General features: G+C 44.5%; 1 protein-coding gene across 2 annotated transcripts; it reads right to left on the bottom strand.

Moving 5' to 3' along the window:
* Positions 1-910: 910 nt before the first annotated feature.
* Positions 911-4,017, bottom strand: LOC137305361 (ferritin heavy chain-like). 2 transcript variants are annotated; one of them, XM_067974197.1, is made up of 4 exons: positions 3,846-4,017; positions 2,172-2,318; positions 1,667-1,792; positions 911-1,262 (listed from the first exon to the last, which is right to left on the bottom strand). In XM_067974197.1, exons 1-4 carry the CDS (start codon positions 3,939-3,941, stop codon positions 1,119-1,121), a joined length of 513 nt encoding a protein of 170 aa, XP_067830298.1. In that variant the 5' UTR covers positions 3,942-4,017; the 3' UTR covers positions 911-1,118. The 2 variants fall into 2 exon arrangements, with proteins under 2 accessions (XP_067830298.1, XP_067830299.1); XM_067974198.1 differs by lacking the exon at positions 2,172-2,318.
* Positions 4,018-17,545: the final 13,528 nt, after the last annotated feature.

Raw genomic sequence — 17,545 nt, forward strand, 5'->3', positions numbered from 1 at the left:
ATTTATTGCCTATCCCTAATTGCCCTTGAGCAGGGGGTGGGACTCTTCCTTGAACCACTGCAGTCCACCTGGTGAAGGTTCTCCCACAGTGCTGTTAGGTAGGGTGTTCCAGGATTTTGACCTAGCGACGATGAGTCCAAGTCAGGATGGTGTGTGACTTGGAATGGAACTTGGGTCAGGTCATGTCACGCTGAACACATCTCACTCATTTTGGCTCTAAGTTGTTATTTACTCCTAGGCATCTGATATAAAACAACCAGTCAAAACAATATATAAGAGTACATGTTCAGTATATGAAAAGGTATATGAAAATGGCATTCACAATGGGGTTTGTTTCCAGAACTGGAACAGATGGTGCTCTGATTCTTGCTTTCCCCACCCATTAGCTACTTTAAGAGACATTCTTGCACTACAGCAACCAAATGAGGACACATTTCAGTATAAGGTCAGCTGGGGTGTGGGAAAACACTTGCTTTCTTCAGCTGAATTTGTAACCGCCAAAATGCCACAAAGCATTTCAGGTTAGTGTAGAATAGAAATTCTTGTTCAATATTTTCCCCTCTGCCCTAGCCTACATTTCCACCATAGGACTCAAACCTCACCACATGGCAATTCCTGTGAAAGACAGATGGCTATTGGACCACATGGGTCATCACATGTCAAACAGAGGCACAGTAGAAGTCATTGGCCAGTGTCTAGAAAGCTTGACCAACTCCATTCTCCCCCTATCTGAAGGACATGGAGAGCCATTGGCAAATTCCCACTACCCAACATAGCCTAGTCACTGTTGTAACATGTTGATTGAAGTTACTAGCTTCTAGCTAAAGCAAGATTCTACCTTGAGCCCCAAACAGCCAAACTAAGCAAATGTCAAATGGTCTGAATGATAACCAAGTCTATAAATCTGGTCAACAAATAGGAAAGATCTTTATTTTGAGTAATTCATGACAGCAGATGTTCTTACAGGAATCTGGTACATCAATTCCCAGATACAAGTTTTCCTTTTCATACCAGAAAGCTAAATTGTCCAGATGGACCCAGAAATGCACACAGTACAGGCAAAGTAGTCTACAGTCAAATAATTACACAATACTTGACATCTCATTAGCTACTCTTCTTTAGAGAGAGAGCTTGTCAAACAGGTACTCTCCAATGCCCTTCTTAGAAGCTTCCAGATACTTCAGGTTGGTGATGTGGTCCCCAAGTTGCTTGATGGCCTGGACTTGCTTATGCAAGTAGTGAGTCTCCAGAAAGTCACACAGCTAGATTTAAAAAGAAAAAAAGTGTAACTACGTGTGCAGTTTAACAGTTGTAAGAAGGGGCCTCAAGATGCCCAAAATAATATGAACAAATCTGCAGCCAATTTTCTTCACACTTCTGCTTCTAGAAGGGTGATTGCTTCCAGAAAATGGTTTGGTGGCCTATTGCACTATGTCAGGTTAAGGTATCCCAATCAAAGCATCTTTTATCCAGATACTGAACACTAGATTTTAGCCAATTGCTAAGCAATGTGTAAGGTTGTTCAGCTTGGATCTATGTCTACACTAGATTGTCCTGATCAAGGACATGTGCTGCTGGGTTGGTCATTGAAATGATCAACTAAAGAATTAAATAGGACAAAAAATAAATCTACTAGTGAACAGAATTACGGTGAAACAAAGCTTACGTGAGGATCAGTCCTGATGGAGGCACGTTGGTGTAGATCCAGTAGACTCTGGTTCACATTCTTCTCCAGCTCTATGGAGACCTGCATTGCCTGCAGGCCATCACTCTGCTGATCTCTCTTTGGTTTCTAAATGGAAAGAGGCACAGTTATGCTGTTTGATGTTTAAACAATCAGAACTACTTTCATAGTGTCCATTTGTACCCTCACTGAAGAGAAGTTGGGGGGAGCCATATTAAAACTTTTCCTAATTTTGTGCAGGGTTACAGGACTAATCTGTGCACAAAAGTCAAAAACACCTTGTATTTCAGGGTGTATCATCTCTCCTCCAGCTCAGCCCACACAGCAAGATTGAGGCAGTTTTATGTAGAGTCAACGAGTAGTGACAATGGACAGGTGAAGCCAAGTAAAAACTCCTTTCTCTCCCTTCAAGTCTGAAGAATATATCAAGGTTGAAACCGCATCATAAAAGCAGCCGTTTTGTACAGGGCCGTTTCTCAATTCCAACCTTCATATCCTGTAGGAGGATGCAGCCTCCATGCTGATTCTGGAATTGAATCAGCTTCTTGGCACGTTCCCGCTTCTGGTGGAACTGATGTTTGAAGAACCTGGAGAAGTTGCCGAGGGAGACATCGTCCCGGTCAAAGCACAAATACTCAAAAGAGCAATTCAAATCCCATTAACACGCCGGCCCCAGCAAGTCAGAGGACTGCCTCGTGGGTCTGCTCTTGGGCCTGGCCAAGGTGGTCAACCACAGGTCCAGGTTGGACACAGCATGGGGGCTGCCTGGCTCTCTGCCATGGCCTTGTCTGCGCTCAGGTAGCCCTGGAGAAGGAGCAAACTGTGTCCTTCAGTATGTTTGAGGCCTTCCTGACCAGTGGGGCTGGAGTGCTCGGTCAATACAAGAAATATTTCATTTAATAAGTTTCCTTTGTATAATTTGGGTGATTAGTAGTGCCTCTTTTTTTTAAAAAAAAGCACAAAGATTTTTTTTTTTAACATTGTGGACACTGGGGCAACCCAGTGTGTCCTTATGGGAGAACAAAGGCACAGCAGCCCCAGCTCCAGTCCTCAAAGCAAGAACCCAATACCTCTTCCAGCCTTCTAATTAAACCAAATATTCAATATGAAGTTAAATTCTTTCCTGACCTCCCTCAGGTGTTTTGTATGGTCAGTCTATATGCAAGATGTCCTGATGCCTTCTGTTCCCAATTGTGACAATTAGCCAGTTAGATGACGTGGAACAAATTACCATCCAACTCTAGGTTGGCCACCAAAAAATATTTCAAGAAATTGCAGCTTTCTGGTTAAAGAAATGATTCCCATCTCAGTCTGAAGTAGTCACATTCCTGGGTGTTCAGATGTTTTGTGCAGTCTTAAAGCTTGCACATCTCAATTAAACACTAAATTAGTTGAAACAGTAATTAGAATCCAATTCTGACCACTAATAACATTTGGAAAAAAAGAATTGGCAGCTTTATAGACACCATGAAAGTGGAAATTTTAAAAAGTCACTTCTCAATGCAATAGCCTGCCACAAAAATGCAAGACCTCCAATTGTACTACAGTTAGGATCTTTCAGGGTTGGGCTACAGTTCACCAGGGAGATTGTACCAATTCAGTCCAAGGTTGGTAGTGTCAGACACCTTCTAAATTGAACAGGAAAGACAGTGGTGTAGTGGTTATGTTACTGGACTAGTAACCAAGAGGTCAAGTCTCAGGCAGTTTGAGAATTTAAATTCAGTTTTAAAACAAGTCTGGAAATAAAGAGCCAGCAACAAGGAAAAGATGATCATGAAGCTGTTGAATATTTGTTTAAAACCTAATTGGTTCACTAATGACACCTGCTGTCCTCACTGGTATGGGCCAATATGTGACTCCAGTCCCACACTAATATGATTGATTCTTAACTGCCATCTGAAGTGATCTAGAAAACCACTCTGTTGTGGCACTAGGGCAGTAAATGCCAACCACATCCATAGAATGAATAGTAAAAAGAAACTAAACTCAACTTGCAAGAAGGACCCTCTTGCTCTGTATAGCCCACCTGTTAATACTGGCCACCGCTATCACAGTGAGGGCCCACAAACAGCAATGAGATTATGGGATGGGAGAAAAGAGAGGGGGCATTTACTTCAACATAATAGAAGTTAGTTTTAAACCACAGATAGAAAAGACTCACCACAGAAAGATCAGAGGCAGAAAACCCCATGCAGATCTGTTTGTTGACAGCAGTCTCACAATCCTGGTGGCAGTTTTGACAGATCTGGGACTCCATTTTTTTGAATGTGACTTTTTTTTCTAACTTGCACCCAAAAAAACCACAAACCTCAAATTTATGATTAGCACCAAATTCAAAACAGCAAAGGACTTGAATTTATACTCTGGGGACACAACCCCATTTTATTAACCAGGAAATGACATCACCAACGATGACTGACAATTCTTGTTAATCAATTGAACAGCTGCCATGTCTGAGGATTCCAATCGGCACAGGATGGGATTTAGGACCCAGGGCGAACCAGAATGTTAAAGGTACTCGAGTGCATCCTGGACCAAAATAATAACATTTTAATTTGACACTTTTTTTAGTTTTTCCTGTACATAAACACACCCTAAACCCCACCTTCTTATAAAAGGGGGGCCTAAAACACACAAAAAAAGATCTGATTGTGTCATTTCAAGCCCCGTGTTCTTGAAGTAATTGTGGAAGTGTCTTAAAGAATGAACGTTAAAGCTGAGGCAGCTTTGGATGACAGCTCACCGATGACATCATTGCTGATTTGACCTTCGACCTCTCTCAAAAGTGAAAACTCTGAGAGTGTCTCTTTCTGAGAATGATAATAAAACACACAATAAAATGGCATTTTGGCATTTGAGGGGAGATGCTTGACATAGAACTGCAAAGTTACATTAGTTTGCTACTCTGAAGGACTCCTTATCCTAGCTTCTAAATGACGGTGTCAGGAACCCATTGGAGAACAGAGTTATCATTTGCAGAAAATATTTTTCTATTGGTATACAGCTACAGAAATTCTAGGTCCACAAATATGGACATCCAATGATAGATTGATATCTGATGACTTTGTGGACTCCCCGCCCTGCAGATCGCCATGAGGACTCCCTAGGTTGCAGGGAGCCCAGTTTGGAAACCAATGCTCCAATGTGCTGAGTGCCTCTGCTACATGGTAGACCTCTGGCCTCAATGTCTATTTTCTCCAGGAATCAATGTGCCCGCCATTCTATTATCTGTCTCTATATTTGGTTCTTAATTACACTGTTTCAATGATGTCCATCTACTCTTAGGAACATTTCTGACCAGATATTTCTTGGTGCTGTTTAGTTGTTACTTTTGCTCAGTAGTTGTTTCAAATGCAGTTTAGCCCCATCTTGTTGGATTGGCTTATAATCTTGGCTATTATACTGTGCAACATTACAGTTCGAAAATGTTCCTTTGTCTGGTAATTTAGTGAAGACATGAACTAGATTTAAATAAATGGGTTAACTTGGAGGACAAAATAATAGGTCAAGTGGCTTAAACATCCACTCCCTCCACCGTGGCTGCAGTGTGTACTATCTACAGGATGCACTGCAGCAACTCGCCAAGGCTTCTTCGACAGCACCTCCCAAACCCGCGACCTCTACCACCTAGAAGGCCAAAGGAAGCAGGTGCATGGGAACATCATCACCTCCAAGTTCCCCTCTATGTCACGCACCATCCAGTCTTGGACATACATCGGCCGTTCCTTCATCGTCGCTGGTTCAAAACCCTGGAACTCCCTATCTAACAGCACTGTGGGAGCTGCAGCGGACTGCAGCGGTTCAAGAGGAAGGCTCACCACCACCTTCTCGAGGGCCAACTAGGGATGGGCGATAAATGGAGGCCTTGCCAGCGACGCCCACATCCTGAGAATGAATTTTAAAAAAAAGTGTTTGCCCACTAATATTGCAGTGTAATTTCCAGGCCACCATTTCTCCATGTATTCACTGCGCCAACAGTAGGTGGCGCTGAAACCAAACTGTGCAATCCAGTGCTGTTCTGGTCAGTGTCAATTAAAAGGAGAGTTTTTTGAGCTCAGTTCCTAGAATATTGTCGCTGTGAAATCTTTCCCCCTGCTTCCTCCAATTTGGCTGCCCGGGGTTAGATGCGATGCAACAGGCACGATATCCGCTGGTGGACTTTAAAGAAAGGAAGAGCTTGCATTTATATAGCGCCTTTCCTGACCTTGTGACGTCCCAAAGCGCTTTACAGCCAATGAAGTACTTCTGAAGTGCAGTCACTGTTGCAATGTAGGAAACGCGGCAGGCAATTTGCGCACAGCAAGGTCCCACGAACAGCAATGTGATAATGACCAGATAATCTGTTTAGTGATGTTGGTTAAGGGATAAATATTGGCCAAAACACCGGGGAGAACTCCCCTGCTCTTCTTCAAAATATCACCGTGGGAACTAATGCCTGAGATAGGGACTGCACTGAGATAGGGACTGCAGGGTTATGGGGAAAGAGCGGGGGGGGGGGGACTAATTGGATAGCTCTTTCAAAGAGATGGCACAGGCATGATGGGCTGAGTGGCCTCCTTCTGTGCTGCATGATTCTAAATCTTTGGTCACCTCTCACTTCTGATAACTGGAGGTTCAATTCCCACTCCAGAGATTTTTAAAAATTCATTTATGGGATGTGGGTGTCGCTGGATTTGAGCACATAATCTAGGCTGGCGCTTCAGTGACAGTACTGAGGGAGTGCTGCACTGTCAGAGGTGCCGACTTTTGGATGAGACATTAAACCGAGGCCCCGTCTGACATCTCAGGAGGACCTTAAAGATCCCACAGGCACTATTTCGAAGAAGAGAAGGGGAGTTCTCCCCGATGTCCTGGGCCAATGTTTATCCCTCAACCAACATCACAAAAAAAACAGATTATCTGGTCATTATCACATTGCTGTTTGTGGGACCTTGCTGTGCGCAAATTGGCTGCCGCGTTTTCTGTGTTACAGCAGTGACTGCACTTCAAAAAGTGCTGAATTGGCTGTAAAATTGGGAAGTGCTGAGGTGGTGAAAGGTGCAGTATAAATACAAATCTTCCAGCAGGAACTGCAAACACACTCCTCAAACTTCACTGCAGAGGTTTCATAATGAGCGCTGAACAAATTTGCAATTTTGCACGTGTGGTTTTCATATTTTTACGCTCACTGACTAAAACCAAAGGCATGTGTTTACAGCTTGTTTATTGTTGTGCATTGGACACCCTGGGCAGAGTCAGAGTGAGTGAAAGATTAATTCTGTTTCTCATAATGTAGGACCCAGGGGTACAAGGCATCACTGTAGTCACTGTAACGCTATTTTTTATATATAAATTAAATCATCAGTGCATTTTCTACTACCATATGGCAGCTATTATTTGCTTTGCACTAGGTGTAGACTTTATTGTTAGCTGTGGCTCAGTGGGTAGCATTCTGGTGTCTGATGTGAGAAGGCTGTGAGTTCAAGTCCCACTCCAAAGATGTTAAGCAGATAATCTAGGCTGACACTTCAATACTGAGGCAGTGGTGATGTCTCTTTTGGATGAGATGTTAAACTGAGGCCCTGTCTGCCCTCTCAGGTGGACCAAAAAGATCCCATGACTCTATTGCGAAGAAGAGCAGGGGAATTCTCCCCAGTGTCCTGGGCCAATATTTATCCCTCAACCAACATCACTAAAAAAAACAGATGATCTGGCCATCATCTCATTTCTGTTTGTGGGATCTTGCTGTGCACAAATTGGCTGCTGTGTTTAAGTTGCTGAATGTGAAGTTGTTCAAAAACTTTAGGGTAAGTTGTGCACAGGCCCGACTTGACAGGAGGTTGGATTGGAATACCGAGCTGGAAGGGCGGGAGGCCCGTTTTGCGGATCTCCTAATTTTCCGGTGGATCACCAGAGAATCGGAAGAGCTGCAAATCTGGCACCTGATTCTGCAATCTGCACTCCCACCATGCGAGGCTCCACAGCTGGAGTGGAGCCTCCTAATGTTTATCCTCAAAATTTTCCTTTATTATCCAATGGATGAACCCTAAAGATAGTTTAACACGAGAACATGGAGGACAAAATTGGAAGTGAACTGGTCCAAATTGAACCAATCTGGAAATGACATCGACGCGACTATAAGGTGTGTTATTGAGGCTGGAACAAGAGCCATCTGCTATCACCAGCTAGCTGCTCACCACAACACTCCAAGGGGAAAGACTCTTAGTCACAATCAACAAACATCTTCGAAAAGACAGCACTATGTGGCGAAAGACTGACTGTTAGTCACAAAACCAACGAACATCTTTTGCAGGGCTATGGGGAAAGAGCAGGGAAGTGGGACTAATTAGGTAGCTCTTTCAAAGAGCTGACACAGGCATGATGGGCCGAATGGCCTCCTGCAGCGCTGTATGAGTCTATGATCTCCCACAAGATAGCCCTATATGGGAAAGGCTCTTAGTCACCACAAGGTGACAGCACCTCCCAAACCCGCGACCTCTACCACCTAGAAAGACAAGGGCAGCAGGCACATGGGAACAACACCACCTGCACGTTCCCCTCCAAGTCACACACCATCCCGACTTGGAAATATATCGCCGTTCCTTCATCGTCGCTGGGTCAAAATGCTGGAACTCCCTTCCTAACAGCACTGTGGGAGAACCTTCACCACACGGACTGCAGCGGTTCAAGAAGGCGGCTCACCACCACCTTCTCAAGGGCAATTAGGGATGGGCGATAAATGCTGGCCTTGCCAGCGACGCCCACATCCCATGAACGAATTTTAAAAAAAGATAGGGCAGTAACATTCTGACTGTAACCCTGGTCTTGGTTTTTCTTGTACTCTAAAAATTTGTTTGCAAAAGTTTTCAACAAGTCTCTCAGTCAATCTTCTACAGACTGATCTACCAACTGGAAAAGGTCTGTGGCATATAGGCAGGCCCAGCAAGACAACCTATAGCAGACCTATCACAATAAGGCAGCATACCAGATTAAATACTCAGTATGATATTTATTTCTTTTGGCTACAACAGGACAGGGTTAGAGTGATGCTCATCTCTTGGACTGCACGATCTGGCAAGAAAGGTCCTGGCTTCGTCTGAGGCCTAGCAACACCCTGGATGCAAGAGGCTGCGCGTTCCCATTACGCTCCCGAACGAGCGTTGTGCCGCACCTCCGACAAAGTTACGGCAGCGCAACGGCAGAAAGCCCGAAGAGATTGAGATCAACACTTTGAAAAGATGCTGCTGCATGAAAAGACGCTGAGATATTTCCTCTTAAAACGCTTATGGTGTTTGGAAATAGAACATGACCTACAGCCCTTTGCAGCTGTGTCCATCCGAAATAATTAGCAGAGTTGTCGGAAGTGTGTGGTTAATGAGGTCAGTGATGCTAAGCTCTTCTCTTGAAACGCAGCTGAGGGGGAGGTGTGGTGTCATCCATCAGCTTTCGACAGAAAACATCCTTGCCGATGACAGCATTTGCTTTCGGTAAAAAAAAGGCTTGTTCTCATCTCACAGCGAAACACTATTGTAAAACTGAGGCTCTAAGCACTCTGCGAAGGAGAACATCTCATTTGGGTTTTTTTTTTGTGCTTTTCAAGGTCATGGCTGAAAGTGAGGGAGGTTACAACAGCAATAACTTGCATTTATATAGCGCCATTAACGTAATAAAACATCCCCATGGCGCTTCCCCGGAGTGGTAATCAGACAAAAGTTGACACTGAGTTACGTGAGGAGACATATAGGGCAGGTGGCCAAAAGCTTGGTCAAAGAGGTAGGTTTTAAGGAGCGTCTTAAAGGAGGAGAGAGAGGTTTAGGGAGAGAATTCCAGAGCTTAGGGCCTAGGCAGCTGAAGGCACAGCCGCCAATGGTGTAGCGATGAAAATCAGGGATGCGCAAGAGGCAAGAATTGGAGGAGCGCAGAGATCTCGGAAGGTTGCAGGGCTGGAGGAGGCTACAGAGATAGGGAGGGGTGAGGCCATGGAGGGATTTGAAAAACAACGATATTGGAACACTCTCCCATTTCAGGCACCCAGCGGTAGCATCAAACTCTCCCAGCTCGAGTACAGAACAGTAAAGTTGATCTCACTCTGCTCTGCCTCAACAACGTGTCTCAGCCCCAACCTCAGGAGTCTTCCCCCTACTGAACAGTGCAACATTTCCCCCAGCCTGCCCATGAGTGGGATTGCCAAATTTGGTACAAGTTAGGGGCATTTTTGCTCTTTGGGTGTGTGCCCAATAGGAAATGGATTCAGGCTGCCCAAACTCATTGGGCATTTATAGATCTGTAGCCAGTTGAGATGCTAGAAGCAAATGGCAGCTCCTCCAAGCGTAGCTTAACCCATCTGACCCCAAACATGCACTACGCACAGAAAGGTCAACAATGAGGCATCCAAAACCAAATAGAACACCTAATGGGTGCCAGGTGCAGATGAACTTCTGCCCGACCTGCCTTCTACCCCCTGAAACAAGTTGATTATTTTGGTGGCCTAATGATTTTCATTTATTTTTTAGAAGTAATATTCATGTTGACTTAAAACCCGCTAATTAATAAATTGCATACGGTTTCAGTAAGGTTACATAAGAATCCGATATATGAAGATGTAGGGAGGGAGGAGGCTCGTGTGGAGCATAAATGCTGGCATAGACCAGTTGGGCCGAATGGCCTGTTTCAGTGCTGTAGTTTCGATGTAACTCGATGTAAGATGAGAACTTAAGTCAATGGAAATAAATGGGCTCCTCTCGTTACCCAGATGCTAACTGCAATGCCCAGTGTAGAACTGAGAGCAGGAGAGTCCCTGGTTCTATTCTTAGTCTATGCTGAGTTTGCTGATCTGAGCCTCGGTGGTGGTCGCAGTGCTACAGTTAGCCCCTGGGCTGTAAAGGGGCTACAAGGGGCTTACGAAAGATAAGCCAGGATTCTCACTACTGACTGCTTTCCAGTGACCCCTGCTGGAAAGTGCGAGCGCATGCATCTGTGGCAATTGGGCGAGGAGGAGATTGGGGCTTGTTGACCATGTTGAAACAGCCTGCTGACTCCCATTGTCGCCACATGGGAAGGACGGCCACTTGGATGTGGTATCTGAGAGTGGTCATCGCCTCAGGATCTCCACCCAAGCCATGAATCAGCACCTTCAGGAGGTGGGGGGGGGGAATACTTGAGGGGAGGGGGAGGGGGCGTGGAATGCCCAACCATGTAATATGTAAAGAGAGAGGTTGGAGCAAAGTTTGAGAACGTTACAGCTGATGGAGAGACGTGCACCTGAAAATACACAACTTTATCTCACCGGCAGCTCCCAGCAGAAGAGGAAAGTATAGGCAGAGCATCTCGTCATTATCATCATCATCATCATCATTATCATCATCATCATCATCATTATCATTATCATCAACATAATTAGGGTTAGTCTTGGAGATAAAATGACACTGATCAAAAAAATTAGGCTAAAGTCTGAAATCTGCGATCATTTTTTTTTTAGCAAATTCATGAAAACATGGGACTCATAATCCTTGGGGGGCTCTACAAGAACATAAGTTGGGCAGGGGTTGGGGGTTGAAATTGGAGTGGAACATGGTTCCATCGAGTCGCCACCCGTTCTTTTTGCTGGCGGAGGTGGGGGGAGGGGAGATGGTGGGGGGGGCACTGCAGCATTTGAAGAACTGGTGGGATGATCTCACGCATTGGAAACTCTGCCCGTTTCAGCCTCACTAACTCCCCACGCAAAGTATGCCTGTGGACCTGTGTGCCGGGAGGGAAGGGGGGGCCCGCAGTGCCATTAGCAAACCACCAACGGCAAAATGAAGCTTTTCTTCAAAGGAATGGAACCACCAGAAAAGGCTGATTCTCCAATGGTGCCACTCCTAGATTCCTGGTGCCCTCAGAGCGGGCACACGGTGAACAACCAGACATGGCACAGGTGTGTGTCCCGTTAAGTAAGCGATCCTGCCCTTGGAGTTTGGGACAGGGTCTGGATCAGGGCTGGGGCACACTGTTGGTTGGACATCCCAAACCCATCTCACTTGGGGTCATAGTCTCTGGAAGTGCTACGTCAGAAAAGATTCCTTATGGAGTCCCAATTATCCTTCGCTGCGGCAGAGCGGGAAAGACCCCTAGAGGGTCTCTGCTTTAACATCAACAACAGACACCCTTAAAACCGAACGACCTGACCCTTAACCAACACTCATCACAGCAAACCATACATTAATGATTCAGAAACAACTTTGCACCTATACCAGCTCTCAACCCCTGACCTGCAATTGGAAAACCCAATTCCATCTCTGTGGTTGGAGCCGAAGGGTATGATATAGAACACAATTGTCCTTAAAACAACCTGCAATTTGATTATTTTCTGGATTAAAGTTTTCCAGGAGCACGGAAACACCAACTGCAGGAAGCCACTGTGGTTTTCCAAGGACATTCTTTCCAGCTGACACAACTCTAAAATTTTATATATATATAAGAAAAATCTCACTGTCTACAGAATCGTATTTTCTATTGTCATGTTTCAGTCACATTTTTGTGTCAAGTTTTTCCATTATAATTCTCTATATCTATGTTAGGCAATCTCCCATGGTGTTGCACACAGGGAGTCAACACCAAATGTAGTGTTCAGGTAAAGTGGGGTTAGGGGGATGATTGGACTAGGGTGTGTGTGTGCACGTGTTATTCAGTCTCTATTTTAGATCCTAGCCTGTTCCAAGCTCTGCACACCCACCACCCCATCCTTGCTGACCCATATTGGCCCCTTCAATGCCTCAAATTTAAAACTTTCACCCATGTGTTTAAATCCATCCATGGGCTCACCCCTCCCTATCTCTGTAACCTCCTCCAGCCCTACAAGCCCTCTCTCCATTGCTCTGACTCTGGTTCCTTGTGCATCCCCTCTCCCTTTGCCCCACTTTGAAGAATAGCCATTTGGACATGGCATGGGAGAGTGGACAATCTCCTTGGCACCGTAACCCTAGCAACACCTGGGTAGGGGATATGGGAAGCGTCTCAAGACAGTTTTTTACCAAATTATCTCAGTAACGTACAGGAAGCCAATCTGGATCACTATTTTCTGTCATACAGTTCCTGAATTCTCTTCTGTTTCCCCTTTCTTTTAATTTCAGGCTGGCTTAGTTACCGTAATTCCTTTAATAAATGTACACATTTGCCACAATTTGAAACAGAGCAAGTTTCAAAACATCTCATTCCGAACTGTTCTACCAGATAAGAGTGTGCGCTAGTGGCAGGGTCCAGTGTTCCCTGACCCCTTTAGACCGCAGGGATAATATCCCAAGTTTCTGTAACTGCCAGGGGTGGGGGGGAAGCCTCGGATACCAGCTGTCTGGAACTCTTGGGCTCGCTGCCCACAACTTTGAAGTTGAATTGAACAGATGGAGGGTTGTGAAATTCACCTGCTGAGTGAGGCCACTCACAAGGTTCAGGACACTGTACAGAGACACAGCGAAATAACAAATATTTCATAACACTAAGCGTGACATGGCTGGGTGCAAACGGGTTGGCTCTCCGACCAACCTGCTCAGCCCACTAAAGGGAAGCCAGTCGCCAGCCTGCTCATAGCTCCCAAGTGGAATTCTAGGTTTTATCACGAGAGATATAGAATATAAAAGCCAAGAGTATTGCGTGCTAATATTGGCTCCACACTATAGGAAGGATATCGAGGCTTTAGAGGGGGTACAACCTAGATTCATAGGATGCTGCTTGGAATAGGGAATGCAAGTCGGTAAGAAAGACTTGGAAAATTGGGTCTTTCTTTGTTAGAACAACGCAGATTAGGGGACGATATGGTAGAAGCATTGACAAATTATGAAAGGATGGCTCAAGGTAGATCGAAGCAGAGTTTTTCCAGTAGTTGAGGGGTCAAGAACGAGGGTCCAAAGATGCAAGATTAAACGTAAGAGATTCAGAACAGAAAGCAGGTGAAACTTCTTTGCAGAGAGTTGTGAGTCTGTGGAATTCACTTCCGGAGTTAGCGGTTGAGGCAGAAAATATGTCAACATTCAAGATTAGATTGGATCGGCGGATGAAGGAAAATGAGATGACCATATATGGGGTGGGTAAATATGACTCGGATTATTTGCTCACGTGGAGGGTACACGCTGACATGGACTGGTTGGGTGGAATTAGTTATAACTTCAATGTATTTCTATGATGCCATTGAGAGCTCAGTTGAGGCTTCTGAAGCCATGATGTGGAGATGCCGGTGATGGACTGGGGTGGACAAATGTAAGGAGTCGCACAGCACCAGGTTATAGTCCAACAGCTTTATTTGAAATCACAAGCTTTCGGAGCTTAGCTCCTTCGTCAGGTGACTCACCTGACGAAGGAGCAAAGCTCCGAAAGCTTGTGATTTCAAATAAGGCTTCTGAAGGCCGATCTCTAGAGCTTGTGGAGCCAGCTTTGTGTTCCCCTGTGACTGATGTACCATCATAGTCAGAGTGTCACTGCAGAGGCTCCATAAGTGGTAGGTCACTCCAAAGCTCAGTAACTGGTCCCTTGTAGAATCCGTAAATAGAACTTTATCTCTGTCCATAAACTTTAAACCAAAAATACAAGTGCAAATGACTGCATTCTTTAAATACATTTCCTTCTCTTATTTACTCAATTTTGCAATGACTTTTAAAGAAGTGGACAGAACCATTTCTTATTCTCAATCATTGCATTATTGATAACGTTTTATATCATTTCACTAAATTGAATTAGAAAGAGTTGCGCCTGCTCATGTCTCTGGTTTCTACTTGGTTCAGTCTAGGTTTGTATCTGAGCTTCCTCAGTGGCTCCAAGTGTTAGTTTAGCTCAGTTGGTAGCACTCTCTCTGCTAAGTCAGAAGGTTGTGGGTTTAAGCCCAAACGCCAAGAGACTGGACACTCCAGAGCAGTACTGAGGGAGAGCTGCATGGCTGGAATTGTGGCCCTTTGGCATGAAACAGTTAATTAAGCTTCTGTTGGCCTGTTTGACGGGTTCAAGTGCCTGATAAAGATCTCATGGCAGAGGAGATTTGCTGGAGTGGTGCTAGGGATGGGGGAGCTCTGGTTTTGTGGAAAGGTTGGGGTTGTTTTCCTTGGAACAGAGACAGTTGAGAGGAGATTTGATAGAGGTGTTCAAAATCATGAATGGTTTTGACAGAGTTAATAAGGAGAAACTGTTTCCAGTAGTAGAAGGGTCGGTAACCAGAGGACACAGATTTAAGGTGATCGGCAAAAGAGCCAGAGGCGACATGAGGAAACATTTGTTAACGCAGCGAGTTGTTCTGACCTGGAATGCACTGCCTGAAAAGGTGGTGGAAACAGATTCACTGGTAACTTTCAAAGGGGAATTGGATAAACACTTGAAGAGAAAAGATTTACAGGGCTATGGGGAAAGAGCAGGGGAATGGGACGAATTGGATAGCTCTTTCAAAGAGCCAGCACAGGCACAATGGGCCAAATGGCCTCCTCCTGTGCTGTACCTACAATGATACTTGAGAGATAGCAGGGAGTTGTCCCATGAAACATTCCTCCCTCAATCAACACCACCAAAAGATAAAAGCTTGACTGGGTATCCATCTTTCATTGTTGTTTGTGGGGTGTTGCTAGAATGGAATGGCCTGCATAACAGTTACTAAGCATTCAAAGGGATCTGGAACCATTAAGCAGATGGGTTATGGTATGGCATTACATGGAAATAACAATACAGCATCAGACCAATTGGCCCAACCAGTCCACGTTCGGGTATATCCTTCACATGCGCCTGCCCTGCACCCCCCCCTATCTCTCCATTCCCCTTTTCTTCCACCACCCATCTAGCCTATTCTTCAACGTTGACGTGGTCTCTGCTTCAATCGCTAACTCTGGTGGTGCATTCGCAGCCTCACAGCCCTTTGTGATGGACTTTAGCCCATCAAGAGCCTCTGACAAGTTTATTCTTCCAGGTCCTCATGGGTTCTGGGGGCTGCTGCCAAGGGTCAATCCTCCCTCATTCTGGTTTGATGAGCAAACACTCATCAACGATTGACCTGGCTGCATCTATGTTGCAAACCTTGCTCCAGCTGTGACTTTGAGTGCTCGTGGTACTATATGGAGTTTGAGATATAGTGGTATATTTTAAGACTTAGTGCTCTTGACTCATGTGATGGAAGCGTGTGTCGGATATTTAGGAGCAGAGATAAATGCGCTCAGTTCACCGCTACACAATTTTCCACACGTTATTTAATGTCTCAGGACATCCCAAAGCGCGTTACAGCCAATGAAGTACTTTTGAAGTGTAGTCACTATTGTAATGTAAGAACACGTCAGCCAAATTGCGCACAGCAAGGTCCCACACACAGTAATTAAATAAATAGCCAGATAATCTGTTGTTGGTTGAGGGATAAATGTTGGCAGGACACAGGGGATAAGTGTGAATAGTGCCAGTGGATGTTTTGTATCCACTTGAAAGGGTAGATGGGGCCTTGGTTTAATGTCTTATTTGAAAGACAGCACCTCTGACAATGTAGCACTCCCTCAGTATTGGACAGACATGCCAGCCTTGTACTTAAGTCTCTGGAGTGGGGCTTGAACCCACAATCTTCTGACTTAGAGCCACGGCTGACACCTAAATGGTTATGTTTACTTCATACAGCATTAATGAAGAAAGAAAGGATTTGCATTTATATAGCACTGTTCACATACTCAATGAATTACTTTTAAAGTGTAGTCACTGTGGTTATTTAGGCAAACACGGTGCATTGCTTAAGTTAATAGGATCTACCCATTAATAATTGGTTAAATTGGTGCTTCCTGCTTGGCGGGTGGTACAAAGATGTGTGGTTTTTTTATTCGTTCATGGGATGTGGGCGTCGCTGGCGAGGCCCGCATTTATTGCCCATCCCTAATTGCCCTTGAGAAGCTGGTGGTGAGCCGCCTTCTTGAACTGCTGCAGTCCGTGTGGTGAAGGTTCTCCCACAGTGCTGTTAGGAAGGGAGTTCCAGGATTTTGACCCAGCGATGATGAAGGAACGGCCGATATATTTCCCTGTGTGGGTGCAGGGACCTAAGATGAGAACTATAGATCAGAAGCAGATCAAGATGCAATGGGGGAATGGATGTGTTCCTGGCAGATGTCTTTTAATATTTTATTAATCTTTATAATCTTTTATTACCTCATATATTTAATACAAAGGGAGAAATTGTAACCCCCTAATGATAGAATATTTTGGGATTTTCGTGCAGTCTATACATTTTTTTTTAACAGAAGTTCTCAAGTTATTTAAAAGAGTTTCTTCCCTGAATCTGGTCTAAATTGTGCACTTCCCAATAATCTAAAATGGCCAACAAAACTAGAAACAGAAATGGAAATGAGAGTTAAACCCACCTCCTGCATGGAGCTTAGGCTCATTTCCTCAACTAGTTAACCTCTTCCCAGTTACCCCTAAATCTTAGGTTGGGAGATGTCATGTTGCAAGACTGAGTACAATCAACAAATCTCCATACTATAGAGAGAGAGAAATGAACCCACGAGAGAGAGAGAGAGAGATTAGGTTGGGAAGAGAGCAATAAAGAAATTAAAACATGGGGGAGAAAGAAGAGAAATTAAATCATTGGAGGGAGACTATTTAGATTGGGAAGAGAGGGAAAGAAATGAAAACATGGAAGAGAGAGAAATGAAAACATGAGAGAGAAATTAGATTTAGGACAGAATGAGAGTCATTTGCACGGAAAGGGCTGGAAAAAAACTATCTTTTAGATACGAAATTAACAAAGTGCCAAGTCATCATGTATCATTGGATACAGGGGAGGTCCCACTGGATTGGAAACAAGCCAATCATAGTACCTGTTTTGAAAAACAAACCTGGATAACTACAGCTCAATTAGTCTTAAATCATAACTTGCAAAATAATGGAATTGAACCGTAGGAATAA

The sequence above is a fragment of the Heptranchias perlo genome, chromosome 40, assembly GCF_035084215.1.
Source record: "Heptranchias perlo isolate sHepPer1 chromosome 40, sHepPer1.hap1, whole genome shotgun sequence".
In the NCBI taxonomy this organism is placed as follows: domain Eukaryota; kingdom Metazoa; phylum Chordata; class Chondrichthyes; order Hexanchiformes; family Hexanchidae; genus Heptranchias; species Heptranchias perlo.